Below are 24,477 nucleotides of genomic sequence, written 5' to 3'. Positions count from 1 at the left end.
ACCTCAGATCACCTGCTTCCCCATGCTTTGCCTGATGTTCATCTGACTAGGAGTTCTGTGCAGGTGTGAATTTTTATGGTTTTGGCAGCCTATGTGCCCGATAGCTGAGAATGCAATCAAACAAGTCATGAAAAAACAGGCATGTGTCTCATAAATCAGCCTGCCCCTGAAGGTAAGGCATGCAATCAAGTCCCAAGGAGTGAGAAGAAAGAAGTATATTATCCATCTACATTCTATATATACAATATTGTGTAAGAAATGAGTGATTAAGCACATCTGTCTTTGTATGTGATTTGATACGGTATAATGGCTAAGAGATATGGGCAGACAGTATTTATTCATGTGCTGTGTTTTGCAAGCTGCAAGGGCAACAGACAGTTTGTGAAATCTTTGGAATTAAGAGAATTTCTCATCAGCAGTGATGTGATCTTCCAAATCCTAATTATAGAAGATCTGACTAAACTAATAACACGCTGTTGTACCTTTCATGTTTCTATTAAACATATTGAGCAATCGGTTATGGAACAGGCTGTTAAAGGTAAATGAAAATCTGAATGTACCTGCATTTTTCTAACAAAAAAGAAAAAAAAAATCCATCATTTTTTTTTCATCTGCAGTCAGCACATTTCCCTAGAAGATCAAGGCAATCTTGCACAAACCTGAGCTGTGATGCAGTGGTTCTAACCTTTTTTGTGGTTTCTTTCACTGCTGTCTTTGCACTGACATCAATCTTTTTTGGTATGAATCTTATCCTGACAAGATTTAAGTAAACCTATTAATGAGACAAGGATGAAAAAATGAACAACACGATTATTCCACAGGAATAACCTTGTTGAAATCTAAAGACTGTCTTCCATAAACAAAGCTTTGCAGTAGTCTTGGGGCGTCTAAGCCAAACACTGGACTTGAACTCAAAGGAATATTTCTGAGGAGACCTGAGAATGGCTGTGAATCAACATGTTATCAAATTTGGTTACAGAAATTCTTTCAAGAAAAATTGGTGGAAACCTCCAACAAAAGGTTTGCTAAGCTTGCAGCTTAATGTGCAAGGAGACTCGAGGCTGCTACCACCAAAGGTACTTTATCCAAGTACTAATAATGGAAATGGGGATATTTCAGCCTCTCATTTTAGCAAATTAGTAAAATATTACAAAAACCTTATTTTTGTGATGTAATTGTGGAACACTGTTGGTAAACTAATGAATAAAAAACTAATCCATGTCAAAAAGATTCTTAAATCCTGAAATATAACAAAATGTGGAAAACTTTCCATATGTATTGTATAGAGAAGGACATGTCTGCAACTAATATTATCAATCACATCTCTTTATTGTAACAAGTGGCTCAAAGTAGCTTTTGAAAAGTTACTGGCACAGTGGTTTACATATTACATTAAGATTGCTTAGATTAAGATCAGATTAAGGTTACAAGTAATTAACTGGAAAATGCAAAGGGTGCACAAACTTTTTCTTGGAAATTTTCTGTTAATGATGTTGTGTAGAGGCCAGTATAACAGGGGCATAATTTTCAGAACAACGTCCAACCTGTTAAGTGTCAGGCTTTAGATCTCAACATACACCACCCAGGACTCCAAGGTCCTGGGTGCTCTGAGGACTGTCCTCATTAGAGCGTGAACAGTGCCTTAGATCCCTAACCACCATCCTATTATCCCAATCACTGCCACATTCAGCGTTAAATGTAAAGTGGTGCAAAATGTGAGCCAGCCAGCCAGAAAGAAAGCGTGGGTAGGGCAGCGTCTTAACAGTTTCCTCAGGATCAATCAAATGCTATTGTGTCTGCAGACAGCTGCTGACTGTACACTTTGTGAATGTGTGAGGTGGGCAATTGTGGGGAGAGAAATGGAGAGGGAGGGGCATCATCAAATGCATGACATATGTTCCTTTCATTTTGATTCCCTCTAAGGAGCCTAGGCTAATAAAACTAACATCTGATGCACTCTTTTCCCCTTTAATTAATGGTTGCAGAAACCACGCAAAATTGCATGAGCAAGAAGGAGGGGCAAGAGATAAAGTGGGTGCCGCGTGGCCCTTTCAACACACCCACCCACTCACGTGCCACAATGGCTCTGCTGGTGCTGGGAACAATGATTCTGCCAGGGAACACGGGTACCTTCCTCAAACTCTGTGAGGTCTCCCTCTTGCCAGCTGCAGTCTGGACTGTTCATTAAACCACATGAAACAAATAAGGCTCATTACTGGTATCCCCAGCCAGTTGGAAACACAGGACCGTGAGCTTTCATCGGCCCATGTACTTTTAGTAGAGTTACTTGAAGTCAACAACAGAAACAGGGAAGTTTTGTTATACCTGCACAGTCTGTACCTGCTTCACACCCTAATTGTTTGATGTGGTTTGGCTGGCTGCCCCATTTAGAGCAGGGAGAACCAGATGTAACACAAAAACACACACAGAGTTAGGTAGCCTCTAAACAGACTTCATAATTGGCAGCAATAAAATACTATTGCAGTCTTGAGGTACAACAGAGGCAAGCCCCTGAACTACAGCTACTACTCTCAAAAACCAGGTGGATGTCCATTAGGTGCTTAACAGTGTAACAAATTACCAAACACCCTGGCCTGCTCTTTCTCCTCCTCGGGCAATGGGATGGAATGTGGTCTAATGTCAACACAGGCGCAAAATTTATGAGGAGACAACTATTGTTCAAATGCAAACAGGTTCCAATAAAAAAAAAAAAAAAAAAAGAGGGAGTTTTAGGACAAACAGAGAGGATCCTCCTGGCCGTTTCTTTTCCGGCAAGGGTTGAAGAGACAGATCACCGCTTAAGGCTGTGTGCATTTGTGTGTCAATGTCTGTGAGAGAACTTCACAGAGAGAAAGTGTGAAGTTCTGTGTGTGTGTGTGTGTGTGTGTGTGTGTGTGTGTGTGTGTGTGTGTGTGTGTGTGTGTGTGTGTGTGTGTGTGTGTGGAGAGAGAGAGAGAGAGAGCTAGAGAGACAGCAACAGGAAAATAAAGGTTATATATCTGTTTTGCATGCTCCACGTTGACTGGTTGTCCAGAGAGGAATGAGAGGAGCTGTGGCCTACTTGTACCAGGATACAAAATTGTTCAACAGGAAGAAAAGTAAAAAATACAAAGCAAATCAAAGAAAAAAAAGTTCATTCTGATCACTTTTAGTAATACCACAAAGCTAACACTATGCAGGGATGCTGGCCTAGCTGAACACATGGACCAAAATCAGTTACACGTGGCTAAATACCAGGTTGAAACATTTCTATGTATACATGCAAAACCAATTAGAGATGGTTGTGAAAAGACACTAAAAGTTTTTCTTGATGATGCTGTTTATTTATGAAGCCCAGGAGAGAAAATGGAGCAACAAGGGGACTTGATGACGAGGGTAAGGAGGTTACAAGCCTGCGAGCAATTGCACTTTTTCGCAGCTCGGCGTTGGAAGGCTATAAATCTGCTGTCATGGAATACGGAAGATGGTTAATGTGGCATTGGGAGCGGTAACTCTTAGCTTTTCAGAGAAATGGCATACCATTGCTGTGAAAACTTGTTGTGCGGAAAGTGATCTTGTAAAACAATCATTTTTAACCCTTATCCCTCCCTACCCTGCACAGTATGCTCCCTCCCTCTTGGCCAAGTGTTAGTGCCTTGTGGGCATCATCTGAATGGTGCAATAAAGCTGATGATGAATGAGGCTTGCCTCAAAAGCAATACAACTGAGCCACTGGACAATACCTGACCCCAGTCATATGATAAGTTTGTTTCAGCCTAGGCACAATTCCCACCTGTCTTCAGGTGACAATGGCAGGGTCAACTTAGCAAAGCTAATTATAGTGTATTGTAACCTAAATTGCCTAGATACAAGTCATCCTTCTTTCTCTAGGGGATGTGTTGTTAAGTTTTGGAGTCTTTGTTTAAAGCACAACTGTGAGATAGAAGTTTTCAAACAGTTGCACAACAGATATTGGGTTTCATAAATGGGTATATTCCAGTTCTTTAAAAAAAAGAAAGTGACTTTGCTATCCTCTTTAAACAAAGCATGGGAACAAACGAGCAACTTTTCAAGCGCAGGAAACATATTTGGATAAATATTACATTTTGTTAAAACTGCATTTAAACTGTCACATCAATGTTGACACAGCTTGTCATAATGAGATCACATAATAGGCACAGCAAACCAGTGATCGTAAACACGCCCCACTGAAACAGTCATAAATCTTCAAACTCATAAACTAGTCTAGTCCAGGAATAGGCTATAATGTGACAATCATTGAAAAGTTCCTACAAAAACAAACAGCAAAATGCTTGTTTTTAATGCTGTATGCATACAGCATTAAAAGCAGGATTTTTTTATATTTGGTAAACATATCTGCCATTTTTGTGTAACCTTTAAAATGAACAAACAAAGGAGTAGCACAAAGTAGGAGATGATGCACACATTCCCATATGGGCATTACTCACTCTGTTTACAGTAGAGGAAGAACTAATTCCGAAAATGTCAGACTGGGTATACAGTAACTAATGAGCTACACTTTTCCAGATGCCTTTTCCCACAGTAAACAAGAAAGTATGAACAAAAAAAAAAAAATTCCAAAAGTTGGTAAAGTGTCTAATCCAACCATGAAAGAAACCTCTAGTATTTGCATCACAGTATGTGAGTGTGTGTGTGCATTCATGCATGCACATGTGTATACTGTGCATCCGTGCCAGAGGAGTGCTTTTCGCCAGGTGTTTGAACTTCTGCATCACCTGGTACTCCTGCTGCGTGAACACGAGTTTTGTTTCACCCTATTAAGTAAATAGTGTAATTAGAGGGACTCAGCATTTAAAATGTTGTGAACAGCCAGCAATTTGTTTGGAAGACCAGCCAGGCTAGGCCCTGAGGCACTGCACAGAACAGGATGCAAAAGGTTCACACAGTGCAATACAATGGTGTGCATGTGTCTGGGTGGCACTATTCAAGTACCTGTCTATGTAGATAAGTTGATGCATGATGGTGTGAATCAATCATTGAAATGTGTTCTGGGTGTTGAAAAAGAAGTGCTTTGTGGTCTAACAGGTACTTAATTATATTCTGTTTGTATTGACAATATCGGTACACAGTGTAATAACTACCACACTGGCAAAGCTGAGGACTGTGTTTCATAGAACCTAACCTTTAGTCATACTTTTATTGGTGTGTGAAAAAAGAAATATGCATGTGATGTTCATTGTTCAAGCAGTTACAAAGAAAAAATAAGAGCTGAAGCCAATACAGGTTGGGCTATCTGCCACAAAGACATCAAAGGTGATGAGCAGACTTCATAATAAAAGCACAGGGATTACGGCTAACATGGTAACAGAGATCAACTTTATTAGTTTCCCCTCTCAATGATTTTTTTTCACTCCACAGACATCCCCACTGTGTACCACCTATCCCAGCGAGGATGCTTCATACTAAATTCTCTGCTGTCACAGCTGATCCAGGGTCAGCTGTGGGGTGTAAGAGAGGGATAACCTCTTTCTGAGCCCCACAGACACCCAGATGGCTGTTCGGAAGCTCTGATCCAGAAACTAGCTTACAGCTCAATCACTGTGGCCACATCTCCAAGTCCACAGTTTAACCCTCGCTGATGTCAGCCAAGGTCACAGATGCACACTTGAGAGGCAAAAAGAGCCAGGAGTGAAGTGCTGCCAGAGTCGAAGGAATTAGATCCAGGCTGAGTGGCCCTCATCTGGCTAAGCCTGGTAAGTACCAAGACTAACAGGCTGAGGCACGGTGCTTTGGGTTTGCAGACACACATACTCACACTCATGCTTCTAAGCTTGCGCACAAATGGACACACACATAAATAGGGAGGTAAATACACACTGACATAGTCACACACACACACACACACACACACACACACACACACACACGGAAGGACTCAGAGGGCTACAGATGGTGTGCCCTGGGCATGGTGAGTGGGGCTCTGATTGAGCTAGTTTTAGATCCAGTGTGGAAGCTGCCACAGCACACAGGGCTCAGGGGTTGGAAAGGAAGACAAAGAACAGCGGAAGGAGTGAATGAGGGGAAGAGAAGAGAGGGTGGGGACTAACTCTTTTCCCCACATGGGGGCTACTAACATTTTTAGTACAACATCAACATGGCACTGTCCATCCGTGTCCTTGCCTTTGTGACCATGTGCTATCCCGTTTCTCCACCTAACGCCTACCAGTGCAAGCACACATGCCATAAACCTACAGAAACCAACATTCACGTATACACACATACACACGCACATGGAGCCAGCGGCCACTTCAGCTGTAATTCCGTCTGACTTCCGCTGTCTGACTGGCAGGAGACAGGGAGGGTGAGGACAACAAGCTGTGAATACGGGAAGAGACAGAAAATCATTGAGAACCTTGCCTTTATGAATCTTTGATGAGAAAGAGTGAGGGTTTGCGAGGGCTTTGCCTCTGGTTAAATCAGAGCATAGTGCGTGTGGTGTGTGTATGACTGCCAACAGAGGTTGAGATAAACAGGGCCTGGACTAGGCCCAGACAACTACAAACCCCACAGTCAGGAACATTTGTCCCTGCAATTAGTCCCTGTCCTCCCCATTCATGTTGCAGGTAAGTGCTATTGATAAGTAGATAAAAAGTTGCAGCTATGAGTAGCTAAGAGCCTCATATAAAGTGGAAGGTTAAAACAGAGTTTTTTGAGTGCAGGTCAAAAGCATTCTCCATATTTCAATAAGTAGCATCTCTACAGTTTTACAGAAGATTAATATATCAATCAATTTCTATGCAGATGGTAGATATGATAACACTTTAAACAAAAGGGTCGAGCAGGGTGGCATGATTTTTAGCAGCAGTACTTGCCATGATCCTTTGACTGCATTTAATTATCATATTAATTACACATTTTAGGTAGTGTTAGTATCAGTGACTGATGCAACTCTTTCTTTTTAATACCTTCCATGTTTTCTGTTTTGTTTTTGCTGCTTTTTAAGACGTACTGGAATTTTGGACACTTTGGGTTGTCATGTATAAAATGCTTCTAGTTTTCATTCAAACTATTATGAGTTTCGGTGCTTCTCCATTATCTTTTGTGCAACAGTTTTGTTGTGCGCATGAGTCAATCGGCATGCATTCTGTTTCAGTTGTTACATAATTTCCTCGGGGATTAATAAAATATTCTGATTCTGATTTAATAAGAGTCCAGTAAAAATTGGATCAAAGGTTAGTAAAATGCTTTATGGTTCTACTGGTCACATTATTATTTTATTATTTTAATTGTGTTCGAACTACAGCATCTGAGCTGTTACTTTTGGCAGCTTTTGTTGTCTTGACAAATTGCTGCAATGCATCGGAGTGACAAAGGCAGTACATTTCTAACTATGCCACTGCACCAGAAAATATCTTGTAGTCTAAAAATTTACCATTCAAAATTATTGATATCCTTCATGATGCCTGTTCCATTCAGTTAAATTTTGCATGCAACCCTCAGCTACTGACATTGCTGGTAACAGCCTCAATTTCTCATCCAAGAGAGAACCAGTTTACCACACACTAACAGTTCTGGCTCTCTGCCATGATAAATGACACGTAACTAAGAGCAAAAGCAAAACAAACAATATGACAAGCTGGTATTTTGTTGTCCTACACTGCAGTTTTCTGATTAACAATGATAAAGCATGTTGCAATGTCTTGTAAGGACATACTGGCTTACGATGCGTGGGAAGTTATGTTACACCCACACCCTTGTGGTATTCCTTTTCTTCACTGTTCTTTGTTTTACCTTCACACCTGTTCTGACTTCGGACACATGAAAAGCTGATGATGACTCAGAGGAGGTTGTTTTAATTAAAAATACAAGACATGCTACAACAGCCATCCCTCACATCTCAAACTGCTTTTTAATTGATGTCAAGCAGGTGCCAACTTTTTTTTCTCAACATGAGTTAGGTTATGTTACGAAACAAGCAGAGCGGCATAGTAGCTTTATCTCATCTGCCACCTGTGACAGCTCAGAATTCAGAGTCCTCTAGGAAGCTCGGCTCATGTTAATGTGTCATCGATGAAGCCTTTTGAAGACTTGATTCATCCATCTGTCAGTGAGCACTGAGGTGCTGCCGACTGACTTCCGATCACATAAGAACTTGGCAATGAGATGAACTGTCTTAGGCTGATCAAGAGTTGCCTTGGCTCCCATCTAAATCTGTCAGGTTCAAACCTTACACTTTGCTGCACATGTTGATCACATATACCAAAGTACAGGCACAATTTCAACTTACGGTTTGGACTAATCTACTTTAGGCTTGAATTAACACAGAATTTGTACTTTCTGGCATCCTGAAATGAAGGCGGATTGATTGACAGCTAAAGTCCCTTTTCTCACAGCTTGTAGACCTGCCACAGAATTGAACTCATGGCTTCCTATAGCTTCAGGAGAAGTATGCTAGTTTAGGGTTGGGTCATTTATGGGGCAAGAGTGAGTCTCACAGTGCCCTGTGATGGCTTATACCTGCTTTATGCCATGGTTAAGTAGTGTTGGTAGAAAAAATAAGTCTAAAGGAACATCAGCTAACATCAAATGGAACCAGTCTCCAGGATTTGTTTGCAGCCAAAGGGAGGTGAAAAGAGCAATACTTAGTAGAGCAGCTAACCTGTGGTCTTATCTAGTGGACAAATCAATAGCAGTGTCTGAGAGCAAACCAGAGTGTGCTGTGAGGGAGCTAGAGGGGCTACCCCTGGCCTGATGCCCCCAAGGTCCCTCCAGGGGGGTACCTGCTTGTCTCTTCACCCTCCATCTCTTCCGCATCAGTGCTCACACCCTGTGACTACTTGATCACACAAAGAAATACGCAAAACAATGTATACTCTGAAACGGGCATCCAGTGACATATTATTGCACTAGCCATACTATGATAAACAGCAGGGAATCAACAATCTGTGTACAAGAGCATACAGAACCATATTCAAACATGTGCACACATGAGATTCAAGTGCACATGCTGTTTGTCCCCTGATAATCTATAGTACATGGACCTCAGCATTGATGAACTACAAATGGCTTTCCATTGCAGTGGTCTTTCACACAAGGGGGCAGAGGAAGCTGTTCCTAATGCACAACATAACGCCTACTCCCACCTGGCCAAAAGCCCCGGAGAACAGCTGTCCAGTACTGCAAGAACAGAATTCTTTAAAAACAGAGACCTTTCTCATCATTCCTCCTCCAGTTGCTGCTGCCTACTTACTTTCAATCACAGTTAACATCACAGAACATGAAGTGGAGGGATGGGAGGAGGCAAAACACAAGCCTGCTGCACAATGCACTTGTCTGGCAGCTGCTTGGTCTGACATTTGAGGCCATAGGGACCTTGTTGAAAGAGCAGATGCTCACTGATGTACAGGCACAGGAACATGGCAACTACACAAGTGGCTCAAGCTGAAAAAAATCGGCACAAACATATGATAAAAAAAAGTACAAGGAGGAAAGCTGAAGATGGCAGACTCACACAGAGATGGGTATAACAAGAGTGTAAAAACAAGATCACAAATACACAAGCGGGCAGTGCCATATATTTAGTTCCATTCAGTTAAATTTTGTATGGGTTTAATTACTGACTCTTGGATCTCTCTAAGCAGCAACTCTCTTTTTATTTATTGATTTTGCTTTTAATTCTTCGCCCATCCTTATCAAAAATTAAGCTGATGTGTTATATATACTGTGTTGGGTAGCAATAAGTGATTCAAATAGATAGAAAAAGACAGAATTAAGGGGTTATGGCTGGAAGAAAGGCAAGAAAAAAGTAGTTCATCAAGAGTTAGAAAAAAAAGAAACAGTAAATAAGGAGCGAGGATAAGATGAGAAAGGGAAAAAACCCCAGATAGAAACAAAAGAAAGAAACACAACATACAGAATACAAAGTGAGAGAGGTGCAGAACAGGCAACATCATGGTGCATCTCCGGCACAGATAAATTAGTTTCCGCGGAGGACCGCAGGCAGCATTATGGAAATGGGTGGCTGGTAGCTTCTTTGGCTGACTGTAAACAGGATCTTGATAAGGCATATAGCCTCTGGTTAGGCCCCTGGAGTCTGGCATCATCATGGTGCTGTGTTGAGCTGCAATACTCCCACGGTCGTCCTCTTTCTATCTATCTGGTTCCTTTACCAACCTGCCCAAACTCCAATCGTGAGTAATTTATGAAGTGGGGTGGGGGCGGTTGCGGAAGCGATACACACACATCCTGACACGAAATACATGACATGTTCCACATGTCTTCCCACAAAACTACAAAGAGCTCTTTTGTCTCTACAAAGAAAAGAAACATTAAGAAGTAATTTAGAGTGCTTGCATCACTTTATGCACTGCTGTGAACCAGGTAGTTAACAACAACCCAGGTTTAAAGGCTAAACTGGAATTACAGTATCCCTCTGTGCTGATGGATAGCTTGATTCCTAATGCAACTGTTCACTGAAATAATATGACATTACCTGGCAGAACTGTCCTTTGATTACGGCAGGGCACAATTGTTATACACTGCCAAGTGATTGGAAGAAATACAGGCCAAATGACATGACAGGAGTTAAGGGACTTTCAACTTAAGAGTCATAGTCAGACTGATTCTTTTTTTGCCAATTGGTATTTTCTCAGATTACTTAAATAGTGCTCAAAACCAACATACAACAAAAGTTTGTGAGAGTTATCATTAAAACATCCTTATCGTAAGTGTTGTTTGCACGGGTGTCAGACACAGATGCACAAGAGAGTCCCTACTTTCCTTTTCACGGTAGCTGGCACGAGTCTTTCTCTTTCCTCTCCCTAACAGCTGTAACTGGCACAATTAGGCCTGCATTGTCTCTTCCATTCTGCAAAACAAAAGTGTAGTGGCGCAATGCATGGTCTGACACAAAAGTAAACAACTTCATCTTGTGTCTGAAATATGTGTCACACTGATTGTGCAGAGCTGCCCATCGACACAGTCATGTTGGGTTGAAGGAGCATATCCTAATTAATGAGGGAGAGAAACAGAGAGAGAGAGTAAAAGGAAGAGAAACTCACTTCCACTGTTCTCCTTCAAACAAACACTTCCTATGGGACCCCATTGTTTGGACTGAGGCATCATGGGTAGCCTTATTTACAGATTTTAATTGCTCTGGTGATCTGTGGGTAAAACACCCTGTTGTAATCACCCCACAATAGAATTGTTACTCCTTCTGACAACTGTAATAAAATGCTCTACAGCGTCCAGGGGAAAACAAGGAGAAAGGAAACAGAGAAGGGCAGTGAAAGAGACACAGATGGAAGAAAAAAAAAAGAAAGAAAAGAAAACTGGAAATATAGTGAAAAAATAAATTAGGAGAAAATATTCTGGATGCAAATTTTCTTAGCAAGAGGAACTAATCCGAGCAGGCGGGAAGCAGGGATGAGGATGGGACTGTTGTCCAAGGAAATGATTGCTCTCACACCTCAAAGTGACAACCATGAGAAGCTCACCATTCCTGGACCTCCGAAGCGGAACCACAGAGGAGACATCCGCGGCAACCATCACACAACACAAACACACACATACACACACCTATGCGCCGACAGATTTGGAAAGAGGAGGTAGGTCACCTACAGAAAGAGATTAGTGTCATCAGGCAGAGGTACGAACATGGGACCGTCAATGGCAGCTGTCCCTGATCTGGGTGGAGCTAGCACATCTAGCTCATATACTCTCTCGTATATGCTCATACTCATGCAAGTGCCGGTAAAACACAGTAGTTTTACTGTATAGAGTTAAGACAGAAGGATTTCCAAAATTTTAAATTGTTGAAAATATGAACAATCCTGAAATAAACAGTAGTAGTACTATAAATGTTCTACTGTTGTTGCAGCTTGTGTGCTCTCAACTGCAGTACCACAACTGCTATAGTTGTAGTAGTTATAGACGTTATATATTGTGCATAAATTACACTGGAGGTTTATTTTTTATTCGGTTATTATTATTCAGTTTATTATGTATTCAGCACTGAAAAATATAAATATTATACGCAGTTACAATGTAAGATGAAATCCATCACTGCATCTTCAGTACTTATTAGAAAGTGTAATCAACAAATTATATGAAACACACACCTATGCGCCGACAGATATATATATCTATCTTTCTGTGATACCAATAGTATTGATCAGTTCAAATGATCATATGTCATATTGTATAGCCCATAAAAATATACTGACAGTCTATTGTGTTCATTTTTGCTCAAAAGAAGAGTAGCAATTCCTGTACTGTGAAAAAGCCTGTTTTACTTAAGTGAGTCAAAGCCTATCCTATTATTATGCCTGCTGATAAAGGTAATACAAACACCCAGTGCATCAAAGGTCCATGAAATATTAAACAGCCAATCAGCTGGCAATTATTCTCTTTAATCTCCTGGAGGCAGCCAATAGCGATGTGCCTCTGGTGGTGATGGCCTAGAAGGGAATCTTGCCTTCAGTTCTGCACATTTTTCAATCCTAACACTTTGCATTATGCTCAGCTCATGATAAAATAAAGTACAAGAAAACTTTTCTAGTTGTTTCACTTTTTCTTGCTTCCTTCAAGACATCGTGTTGTGTATTGATACTATTAATGCCAGATAAAGTGACTTTCTTTTGTTTCTCCTCAACTATATATCACTTAAACACATTTTAAATGGACATGAGAACACTGAGATTACATCATTCTTCAAAGGAACTAATCAATTGCTCATTTAAAGCTACAAGATGTGGTACCGTGGTGTTTATTGGAGGTAATGCTTATTGTATCGTCATCAGAGCTTAAGACTGCTGAGTAGGTGACACTGAGATCCAGGCATCAATGCCACTTTAACATTTCACCACAAAGTATTGATGTACCACAACAGATGCAGATCGATACTTAAAAGAAATCACTTAACAGATCATTCTGTGTTGTAAATGCAACATTAAATTTGAAAATGATGATCAGCCTGATGCTGTCAAAAATGATTCCATTAGTAGAAGTTCACTATTGTGGTTGCATAACCAAAATTCTACTGTCTGTGCTTCTTCAGCATGTCACCAGACATTTCTTGAAAACTACAACTTTAAGTTGAACTAGAGGTGATCTAAAAAAGACCAGCAGTGGGGAAACTGTGGACCATCAGTCTCCTCGATCTGGTGTGTCTAATGCTCTGGCTGTTTCCAGCAGTTTCACTCCTGTCACTTGTGTCCTCACAAACACCGACTCCTTCCCCATTCCAATCAATAGGTTTGTGGAGACGCACAATGCCACCGATTCTAGCCTGATCTTAATTAGAGAAAAGCATCAGATACAAACGACATCTCAAATCAATCGACAAGTAGAGGCTCGGGGAACTGGGGTCACATATAGAGATAACTTTTTGGTTCCTCGACAAGAATTTAAAAACCAAACTCCTAAATTTGAACTAAACAGCATTTAGCTCTCATATGGAATGTAAGCTGCCCCATGTCAGGGTTTTCACTGGGTTGCAAATTAGTCAGAAACTTGCACAACATAATTACCAAACAGAGTTTCTAAACGTGCTGATGAAATATAGATGGGGAGAGATTCTGTTCAGTCCCTCTATGACTCCTCCATGCAACGTTCTTTCCTTTCCTCTTTATCTCCATTTTCCACTCCATCTCTTTCCTACTCTGATAGCAAATGGATGCATGGTGGCGTAAAAGCAGAAACAGGCTGACAGGCTCCCTAGCTGCATGGCTGGTTGTATAACTGGCAACACTGGTGAACACCTACACCCAAGGAGCCCATTAAAGACAAGGATATGTAATGTGGCTTCTAGGAAAACACACTTGTGCACTCACACACAGGCACAAACAGATACAGCTGTGTGCCAAATGTTAGTACGCACATGGTCATTTTACTGGCACGTATACATATCACACAATACGTTGAAGGCACACGCATACACACACACACAAATACCACTAAGGGAGTCAATAGTGGTGATTTTCCTTGTCAGCTCCTCAGCAGGCACTGGTTTAAAGAGACATCAATCTGTGATGTCAGCACTTACCTAATGAACCCTCTCAGATCGATGGAAGCACTGGTCTGCTACACAGTCCGCCTTCACTGCCTGGCCTGTTTTTATGTATACTGTGACTCTTTTGGGATCCATGTTGGACTAGGCCAAAACATGTCCAGGTGTGTGTGTGTTTGTGTGTGTGACCGTGCGTGCATGATGTTGTATAACTGGAAAAAAAGTCCTCTGATAAACCATTTATTCTTTGAGTGTATTTGCATTTTAAATTAACAGTGCTTGTATATATCTATATTTGTTTGCAAATGTAAACCTTTGTAATAGCACAATTATTTGGGTATTTATTGCACTTTAACTCTTTGCATTTATGTCATCTATGTCCTATTCTTTGCTGAGGGATGTGTACGATTGTGTTTGAATGCAAATGCTCTAAGTTCAAGCACTTTCTTGTGTTTACGGAGCATATGTATGGTAAGCACTACAATCTTGCTTTTCAAGCATTGTCTCTCTGTATGTGCTGAACTGAATGTCTAAATACGTTTGATGACACCTAAGAAAGTGCATATATGTGAAGCCAAAAATTGATATAAAACCTCCCCAAAACAAAACAGATTGCTTTGTTTGATTGTATACATGTGCAGCACCTGCCTTTATCTGTTCAACAAACACGTTAGATACAGATCAGCACCTAGCCACCTCTGTTTCTGTAAACCTGTAGTTGTGTCTCCTTCTTTTCTTCAAAATGCATCAGTTTATAAGCCGAACAGCGATGGCAAGGGCTACGGAGGTGGCAGCAGCTTGAGATGCTGTACAATTAGATTAGTTCCATTTCCTTTGATCGCCCTCACCCCGTCCCATCTTGCATGTGACACTTCAAATGCAGGAGCCTTCCTGTGCCACTTAATTGACCAGAATAAACATATTATATTGTGATAAGTGTTGCGATTGTAACAAATTGTACGGCGTGACTGACACAAATCACGGCATTAGCCTTGCCTCTCTTATCGGCGGCCTCCTCGTGCTTTTTCAATAAACAATCTAGTAGACGGGGAAAAAAGAGAGAAAGGCAGAGCAAGGGGGAGAGGGAGGGATTGATGGTGAGTGAGGCAAATGGGAGCACTGTGGCCATGATCTAACGTTTACCCACTTAACCATTCAAAAAGTCATCTTCTTCCATCAGCGCCTCACTCGGTGCTGCATGGGAAACATTATCTTTCCATAGGAGCTATCATTCACAGATGGCTTCCCTGTTCTCAGCAGCCTGCCACCATGCATTTCCAAGAGTGGCAATGTTGTGTGTGTGTGTGTGTATTTTAGCGTATGTACTAGATGCCTACCGGTATAAGCTTGTGAATGGTGTAGTAAATTTCAAGAAGAAGAAAAACAAAAAGAAAAAAAGGCTATGCAAGTCATTTTTTTGTATAGTCAGATTATTGTGTGTAACTATGAGCATAAAGGTTTGAAGGTACAGAGGAAAGAGGTGAACTGAGGGAGGCATGAGAGGGGGGGATGCGGGAAAGGCTGACGTGTTAATCAGTGAATCAGCATCCATCCACTAATGTGTGCCAGTGTAAATAAGGCCCTCATCTCCTTCCGTCACATAAGCTGGCTTTCCAGACCATTAGGCCCGAGCTGGCTGGCGGAGGCAGCCCGCCACTCGCTGGAGACTCATTTACGTGTCTATAGGCATCTGTGGCTGGTGATAGGGAACCCACGTGAAATTAATGGGACTATGGGTGCTGCCAGCCAGCCATCCAGCTCTCCCGCACCCATACGCGCACACACAGACATGAACCCACACACACAAAGTGGTTTTTATGCATGCTGGGTAAACTAACCTTTGCAGTAAAGATTCAGCAGCTTTATTAGTTTAGGAAATGGCTGTAATTAAGGATAATTCATAATGGCTGCTTCTCCCCTCTCCACGGTATTAAAAGGAGGTTGGCCTAATTTAGCTTGCTTGCATTGTATACTGGGGCAGTGGGTTTAGTGAAGAAATACATAGACACGGACAGCGGAATACAAGGACACAAAAATCTCTGCAAGGCCCCAATATAATGCATTCAAGAATTCACATTAAGACAGTAAAATACCCCAAACTCACACAATTCACGAGAGCATTAAAAACTGTACAGTTTCTGAATGACTGTTATCTGTGGGGTTATGGGGTCATAATCAAAGCGTAATATTTTACAAATAGAAAAAAGGGAAACGCTTTATGTTTAATAATCCATTAACAACAGCAACAGAAAGCAGACCTTTCGAAATAACAGATAACATGACAAAACTTCAGTATCTCTAAATCACAGCAACACAGGGCTCTCAAGACAAAAATGACGCACCAAGGTCTCAGTGCCTGGGAAGAGAAACATAGGGCTGGCCAGATCTCAGCTCCTGAGAAGAGATGTGCATCTGGGTTGAGCTCACCTCCTTTCCTCCACCCCCACAGGAGGTAAGGCACGAAACCAGAGGACAGGATCAATAAGCCCACAGATCCTGCCAGCTCCTCTCCATCATTACCACCGATGAATAATAGAGGACAGTCCCAACCTCCTGAAGATTTGTTTCTGAATGTGCAAACAGAAAGAAACTCACATGAAAACTGATATGGAAAAGGGATAAACTAATGGAAAAATAGAAATCAATCTGAGTCCAAGCTCAGTTGTCAAAACAGCTACTAAACAGCTTAATCCAACAGGACAGATATAAGATGCTAGAGCGTTTAGTTTGACGTGCCCAACTCTCACAGAACACAAAGGAGGAAACTAGTCTCTGCACCCTATCTAAGAAACTGAAAAGAAAAGAGCAATTGGCAAAGTTCTGTAAGACAGAACACCACACTCTGATCACGCCTCTCTTTGGGCATAAAAATCACATCCTACAGCATACCTTTCACCTTTTGCCGTTTTAGTGCAGGGAAAAAGGAGCACTGAGACACTAACCACCAGCTTTAAAGTAAAAAAGGTAGCTGCTTAAAGCCAAATCAATTATGAAGTAGTAACCTGTCCAAAATGTGATTTCCACACTGTCCGCCGCATCTTTCACACTTTATCGATTACCTGAGCTTGTAACATTTTCTGTTAATTCTGTTCACTCACACAAAATCTATATGTGTGCATTTCAAAGAAGGCATCTGAGCCGAGCAGAGGCTGCCTCAGCTCTGCAGGCCAGACAATCACTGTCAATCTACCTAATGACCAAGTGTCTGCTGATGCATGCTAGTGAAGTGGGGAGAGTCTCTGGGTGCAACATGAAGCAGAATGTAGAGCATCCCCTCTTCTCAAAGTGTTGAAAGGGTATGTAAACCCTCCTGCTGGAGCTTCCCCAATGCTTCTCACTTTTCTCTGTAACTTTAGTTCGATCAAAGAGAATAGGACCCTTAAATAGAAGTAGTACAGATCAACTAGGGTTGAGGAAAGTCACATACGCAAGGATGCGAAGGGAAAGTTGAATACTAGAGTATTCTGTCAGAGTGCAATTCCCTGGCCAAGGAGTGTGTGTTTTAACAATGAATGGTGCAAGAAAACACTCCCTGAAGGTTGTTGTTAGTGAGGAAAGAGCAAAGGATGAGCAGAGTGCAGAAAGTTGCAGGACACCACAGCCTGATGTTCCTACTGTTAAACCCTGCCCCTCTTCATTTCTGCGAGCACTATCGCACTCTGTCCGGTACATCAGCCTGAGGATGTAAGAGATTGAATCAGACCTGCCGGTTTGCTGGCCATTTCAGCAGCAAAATAAATGACAAGGCAAGTGCTGGTGAAGAGGGAAAAGGGCAGCCCAGAGGTGTGACCCCACTGATGAGATGAGAGACAGTCCAGACCTGCCAGACGAACTATTAGAATGTGAGACAGAGATGGGAGATGGAGAGAAAGGTAGAGATAGTGGGAGCCTGGTGTCACTTTATCAAATTCTTCCCTGGCACATGGTAACACAGGTCAGGGGAAGAAAAGCATGGGGGCAGAGTGTAAAGCTGAGTGAAAACACAGTGCTGCTCTAATACCTTTCATAAAGAGAAAAGCCTCATCATCCGCCAGCCATGATTAAATATAACCTGAGTGCTGAAAAACTAACCCCCACTACCCTGCCCAGGCCTAAGTTTGTACGTGTATTTGTGTGTTCATGTGTACACTTGCGGGGTGAGGAGGGTAAAAGCAATTTGTGGAGAACTTGTTGGGTGAGTGGAGTGTATGTTTTTGTGGCAGGGAGGGGGAAGTGGAAAGAGGAAGAAGATGCTTGATGTGCACCTTCTGGCCTGAGGCTCCCTGACACCAGCTAGGCAACGGTTGTGTTAGATTTCTCGCCCACTGAAATTAATGCTGTCATCAGCAGCTGGAGTTAAAGTGAGATGATGGTGATTAAGCTACACAGTGGTACTGTGGCCACATGTGGCAACTACAGATTAATGGCTTTCAGTATTCTCTTGAATCCACTGCTCTGAAGTCAGTACGGTGTCACAGCGGGCCTTTTTACTGTTTGTTTTTCCATCTAAGTTGTGATTTGTCATATGAGATGTTGTTTTCAGGAGAAATGGCACATCACACAGACTTTCAGTGGGTGTCACTGTTAAAGACTACTGTTTAACATCTAGGTTAAACATGCACTAGGTTTCTTTGACTCTTACATACAGATAATGTGTAGAAAATGCTGTGTGTGAAAATAGCAAAAATGTAGGAATAAGGAGGCATCCAGCCAATTTTTACTAATGTTAGATAGCATTTGTTTCCATGAGCAACACTAATACCATGACAGCCAAGTAAGGTTCTAACGACAAGAATGCTAATAGTGTTATTTCCATATGGATGGATTTGTTTGGTTATAAACTGAAAATCTTTTTGGAAAAAGGAATATTATATGGTTTCTTCGGTGCAAAGGTCAAATAGTTTGGTTATACGTACACAGGTATGCATTAGACTTAGCATAAAGTGGACAAGTGGCCCATATAAAGCCAGTGAGTTTAGTAAACTGTCCCAAAAATTTAAAGATAACACAATTGTTGGTGAAAAGAGAACGTGTGCATCCATCAAGCTTTGACAACCCCTTGACAACTGCCCCAGCACCTAATATATATTTTTGTCTGAGGCAGATGGAATTGCCTCATTAGGAATTCTTAAGCGCATCAAAAGAAGAGCTTAGAAATCCAAAAGAAAAAGATGACAACACCATTAGCACTCAGATATGATGAGCCAATATAGACTATAACCTTATTTTATATATGCCTACTGTATGTGGTCTTTGGCGATAGAGAAAAATTGGGCCATCAGTGTCACTCAGAGTCCCAGTGTGGAGCCTTGTTTTTGTGATCTAATAGAAGGTAATGATCCAGAGAGCAGAGCTAGGCTTCCTTTACCACAGAGCAGGCCTCCGGGGGCTACTCCACCCCTGACAGTGGCAGTGGTCGTGGCAGTGCAATAAGAATAAACACATGCAGGCGGGGAGTCTATTTGGCTGAGAGTGATGGCTAGCTTGTTGCTTATCCCAACCCAATAAATCTCCATACAGGGCCACGAGATGAGCACCGCTTATCTCATCAGCCTCGCGACTGATGCCTCCAACTGAGCACCGCCGCTCACACCCCTGATTTATCATGAACAGGGGAGGGTATAAGTTCCTCACCGCAGTAAAGCTAAAATAGAGGGAAGGAGGATGGAAGAGGATAAAGTGGGAGGGTGGGAGAAAATGAAATAAAAAGGGGGAGAAAAAAAAGACATATTGAAAAGCAGAGGGCACAGGCAAATAATGCAGAAATATAGAGAGCAAACAGAAAGGTTTTCAAGGGAAAACATGGAGGCTTTGGCGTGAGGCAACGCAATAAACTAAAAATAAAAACTCTCAAAACCTGAAGAGGAGGAGAGGGAAGCGTTGGGGTAAATGTCACCATCTCCATGTCAGGGAGTGGTGGTGAGGGGAATTGCACTTGACATGTGGATTCTTAGGGATTCAGCATATTTTTCAAGGCAGGGAAAGTACAGAGAGAGACACTGGGATGTTATATTTGAAGGGATCCAAATGCACCCTGTCTCTTAGCAAAACATGCCCTTTTCTTGACTGACACTGGTAAAACATCTTTTGCTCTGCTCTCAACGGCTGCTCATTATAAAAACAAACGTGTATAAAAGGAAGCTGGTTGTTGCATGTACTTGTTCAATGTATGCATTTAATAAATCTAATATAAATTAAAGTTTAGTTTGGAGGATTGGTTAATGGTTAATGACTTAAGAACATCTCTACCACAGATAAAGACCCTGCATCTTCCCTCAACCTCAAACATGACCTTTTTTTTTTACGACGAAACGTCAACACCAGGAATGCTTCTCTGCCCCTATCTGCACACCAGCTCCCCAAAATAATGAATTCTTGGCCCAGTAACATCCGCAAATTAACCCAATAAGAAGTGTTTGTAGCAGCAAGAGAGCTGAGGCCCAGAAAATGAAGAAACGGTTTCTATGGTTGAGCTGGCAGTGGTGCTGGGAGGTTGGTTTAGGGTGGGGGGACAATAAAGAAGAGCAAGAGGACCAAGAGAGCTATGTCAGTATGACTGTCAATCATGAATGATGGACAGACAGCAAAAGTCGAAGACGGCGAGCCAGAGGGGCGGCCAGCCTATTGCCTTATCTCTCATTTTGCTTTGCTCGCTCCCTCTCTCTCCATCTTGTGGCCATGTGAATTAGTGTGGTGAGAGGAGAGAATGAAGAAGGTGGGAGGGGAGGATGGGGAGTGACGGGAAACAGACGGGCATAATATTCTCATCACTCTTCACTCTGCAGTTGTTGGTGAGGAGCGTGGCCCAGGGCACTCAGCGGCCCAGTCAGCCGCCTCACAGACCCTGCAAATATTCCTAAACCTCAATTTTTCATATTTCCCTGTATGCATAAGGAGATGAAAAATCATCCGATCATTTGTATTGTCTGACTGAGGTTATACACAAATATTAGTTTATCTACCGCACCTAAGATTGCCTCCCTAAGCAAGACGGATTGGTCTTTTGGAGAGGGCAATATTCCCCAGGAACATATTCAGTCCATCTTTTATGTGCTGCAATTCACAGAGCAGCAGGTATGAGTTCCATCTCTAGACAGGCTCGATAAAGCTAAACACCCAATAGAGACACTGCTTATTACACACAATACACTTTAATTGCCAGACAATTTTCAGCTGGGTGAAATTTATAGTTTTCAAAACTGATCTCATGCAAAAAGTCTTGACACCTAATATTCATATTCTCTGCACATTTACTGAACACTTAGCTAAAATGAATATTAAAGCAAGCAAGCAAAGGAATCAATTTGACTTGAGAGGAGGGGGAAAGAGGAAAAAACAGAAAGAAAACTCTTCAAATCACGGTCTCAATTGATTTCCGTTACCTCTTCTGTGAACTACCAAGTGTCTGGTCCTCTGCTCCAAGGGAGTGAGAAAGAGAGAAAGTGAGAAAAATGAGGGAAGGAGGAGGTGTGAAGAGGAGTTCTGGGTCAGAAATCACTGGGTGATTATTCACCACTCAGCCATGTGTAAAACTCATTAGACAATGCGTAATGCCTTTAATCAAATCAATGGCACAAGTAACTCCAAACTGATAGCTCCCATCAAAACTTACAAAAAGCATGGCAAATTTCTCATTTACTGATAAAAATAAGTGAAGACTGAGGAATTATCCCCAAAATGGACCTAATTGTTCTCTGCCTTTAAATCAATACTGTGGCGGGAAATAAATAAAGAAAAAGATAAATTAGAAAAGTAAAACGTGAGAGCAAAGAATGAGTGAACAAATTTCTTCTTTGAGAGAAAAATCTTTTCCGGTCCCTAGCATGAGATAACAGCTCAGTTAAAGGTAAGAGAATGGATACAGCTGTTAAAGGAAAAAAAAGTAGCAAAGTGAAAAATAATAGCCAACTGTCTTTAATGCTAAAAAAAAAAACAGAATAAACGAAATATTGTACGATGTAAATGTACACTGGAGACCAGCAAGACCAGCTATTTTCACCTTCTGCTTTTCCTCCTTCTCTCCAGTGAGCTTTGCGTTAGTGACAGACTAGAAAGCGGTGGGGCAGGGGTGCTGTGGGTAATTAGGCGGGTGGAGGTACAGATGTTGAGCTGTGGAGGACCCTTACCGGGACACTGAGAAGCACTGGAGCACAAATAACCCTGCATCTGCCTCTCCCTGCCAGCTCTAAGTACCTTTCTTTGTTAGGGTATGGGTCTTCATTTTTTACTGTTGACAGGCAGTGTTATTTTAGTTATTTGGTGGCATCTGGTTAGGTTGGGTGTGAGAGAAAGGGAGCATTAAAAAAAAAAGAAAACTGCTAACACACACATACACAGGCCGCACTTTAATTAATTGCGGGGAGATTACATGGTCTTCCAACCGTGTAGTTTGTCATCAGAGCCCATTACACACTTCTATTAGATGTTTCTTCACAGTGTCAAATGTAATTTGAAGGAGAGTCTTGGTGGAGGATCTCTAAGTACAGTGAGTGGCCTAATCAGGGTGACTTAGGTTCATTTCAACTGAGGCAAAAATAAATTCTGCCACACCTCAATTAGCAGAAAGCAATGTGTAAACAAATTAGTCTTATTGGAGCGATGCCTATTTCATGGTGTGTCACTCACTCATGCTAGTGACATGGGGCTGTAGTTGTTTCTAGGCCTCGTGCTGGTCTGCCTCTGTGGCCCTAGTCCCATTGCTCTTCATTTCAGTGGGAGAAGCTTTATTTTCATTGCCAAGCAATGAAGTGTCTTTGTATGACTGCAGAGCACAGCACAATCAATCTTACACCAGTGGAGTTAACAGGACAGAAACCAATGCAGCCGTTACTCGGCACAGAACATTACCAGTGTATGGACTCATTATTCATCAGAGGCTCCATTAGACACTGCTCACTATGCCCGCCACACTGGATATGAGACAGACAGACAGCAAGTCAGTGCTGCGTCACACACAATACTGGTCACAGTGAAACAACACAAGATGCTATTGTATAGGCTGCAGCTGCTCTAAGAAAACCTCACAATTCATACATTTGTTTCATGGTTAAACTGAGCGTCTCTGCAATCCTCAACAAATTCAAAGCACGGTTTTAAGAGACACGTAGTTAGTTTAATCACATAATCGATGCACTAGCTATTATGCTTTTCAGTCATTTAATGTGGTTTCTGGTTTTTTCAAAATCCCTCAGAATACTGTCACCATTTTGCAAGCACATTCCTGTATCCCATTCCATGTACCCACATTATAATATGTGTGACAAACTGTGTGCCTTCCTGGACTGCCACCACAGTTGGTAAAGTAACTAATGACACAGCAGTTAATGGTCAACATTAGGGAAGAAGAAATAATAGACTATAATCCATACATCAGCCTCATAACACCAGCTCTAATTGGCCACACATACTGTGTAAACTGGGAGAAATGCATACTACTTCAAACGCAGCATCACATTCAAGATTTTACAACATCAGACAGCCGTTAAAAGTGGTGAGGAGCCAGACAGGGAGTGCTTGCCGCTGAGTAGTACCAAGGAGGCAGCGCACGAGCCTGTCTGCTTTTTCCTTTTTCTCGCTGTCACTGCCGTAGCCGTAACCATCCCCTGCCATCACTGCCAGTGGGGCCCGGGACAGCTGCTCACCAGAACAAACCCAACACGCACACAGCCCGACTACAACTGCAGCCAGGCACTGGGACCCCAGGTAATTGGGCCTTCTCCCTCTAGCAGCCTACAACAAGCAATGGCACATTCCTGTCTTGCCACAATGGCAGTTAAAAAAAATGGCATAATAAAAGACAGCACAAACAAACATCCCAGAAGACCTCAGCTCCAACATTCAGATGGTTGCATACACACAGGCGATAAACAGCAGCCTGAGCAAAGACGACTAGAACATGGTCAAAAAAAAAAAAACAGGAAGTACTTTTGCAAACAGGAAGTCACACTGGCCCTCTAATCTAGATCTTCTAGTTCAATCATGTTTGGGAAAAGTAAAAAGAAAAGATAATGAGAACAACAAAGACATAGGTATGGATGTTTACAAGTGTCTGCCTTCAATTTGAGAGGGAACTGAAATGGAAATTGAGGACAAACAATCAATGCCTCATTATAATCTCACAACATGTACGCAGGCTTGTTTTTATATCCCTGTCAGTTTATTGTGGGAGACTAATTTTGGCTTGTGTTTGTTATGCTACCGCTATTACGAGCTGATGTGTCCTCATTCTTAATTTCTGTCCCAGTTACTTTTTTTTTTCTTTCGCGTTCTTGTTTATCTTCTGCTCAAATGTTTCCCATTGTACTTTGAGTCTACTTTGTATCTTCAGCTGGATCCATGTGAATCCCCCAACAGTGAAATAGTTAACCGAATGGCATACCAGTCTCATGCTTTATCTGCAGCATTATCTTTTTATTCTCATTTTCTTCCCAGAGCAGGGGGAGTGTTGATGTCTGCTAACTCCACTCCTACCCTCAGTCAAACCTGCAATTACTGCAATGTCTATCTCTACCTTAAACATTGCTTAACAA

At 41.8% G+C, this 24,477-nt stretch overlaps 1 protein-coding gene across 3 annotated transcripts in view; it reads right to left on the bottom strand.

The window, feature by feature from the left end:
- The window catches only part of fto (FTO alpha-ketoglutarate dependent dioxygenase), a 113,938-nt gene that overhangs the window by 5,945 nt on the left and 83,516 nt on the right, over positions 1-24,477 (bottom strand). The window contains exon 9 of one of the 3 annotated variants that reach the window (XM_040011994.1): positions 16,397-16,536. The exons of 1 other annotated variant lie outside the window; for it this stretch is intronic. In XM_040011994.1, coding sequence (XP_039867928.1) covers positions 16,397-16,536 — 140 coding nt within the window. Of the gene's footprint in view, positions 1-609; positions 16,537-24,477 lie in introns of those variants that run through there. One more of the 3 variants, XM_040011993.1, reaches the window with a different exon arrangement.

The sequence above is a fragment of the Simochromis diagramma genome, unplaced genomic scaffold (assembly GCF_900408965.1).
Source record: "Simochromis diagramma unplaced genomic scaffold, fSimDia1.1 OVJJ01000603.1, whole genome shotgun sequence".
Taxonomy (NCBI): domain Eukaryota; kingdom Metazoa; phylum Chordata; class Actinopteri; order Cichliformes; family Cichlidae; genus Simochromis; species Simochromis diagramma.
This window is presented reverse-complemented; position numbering and strand designations above follow the sequence as displayed.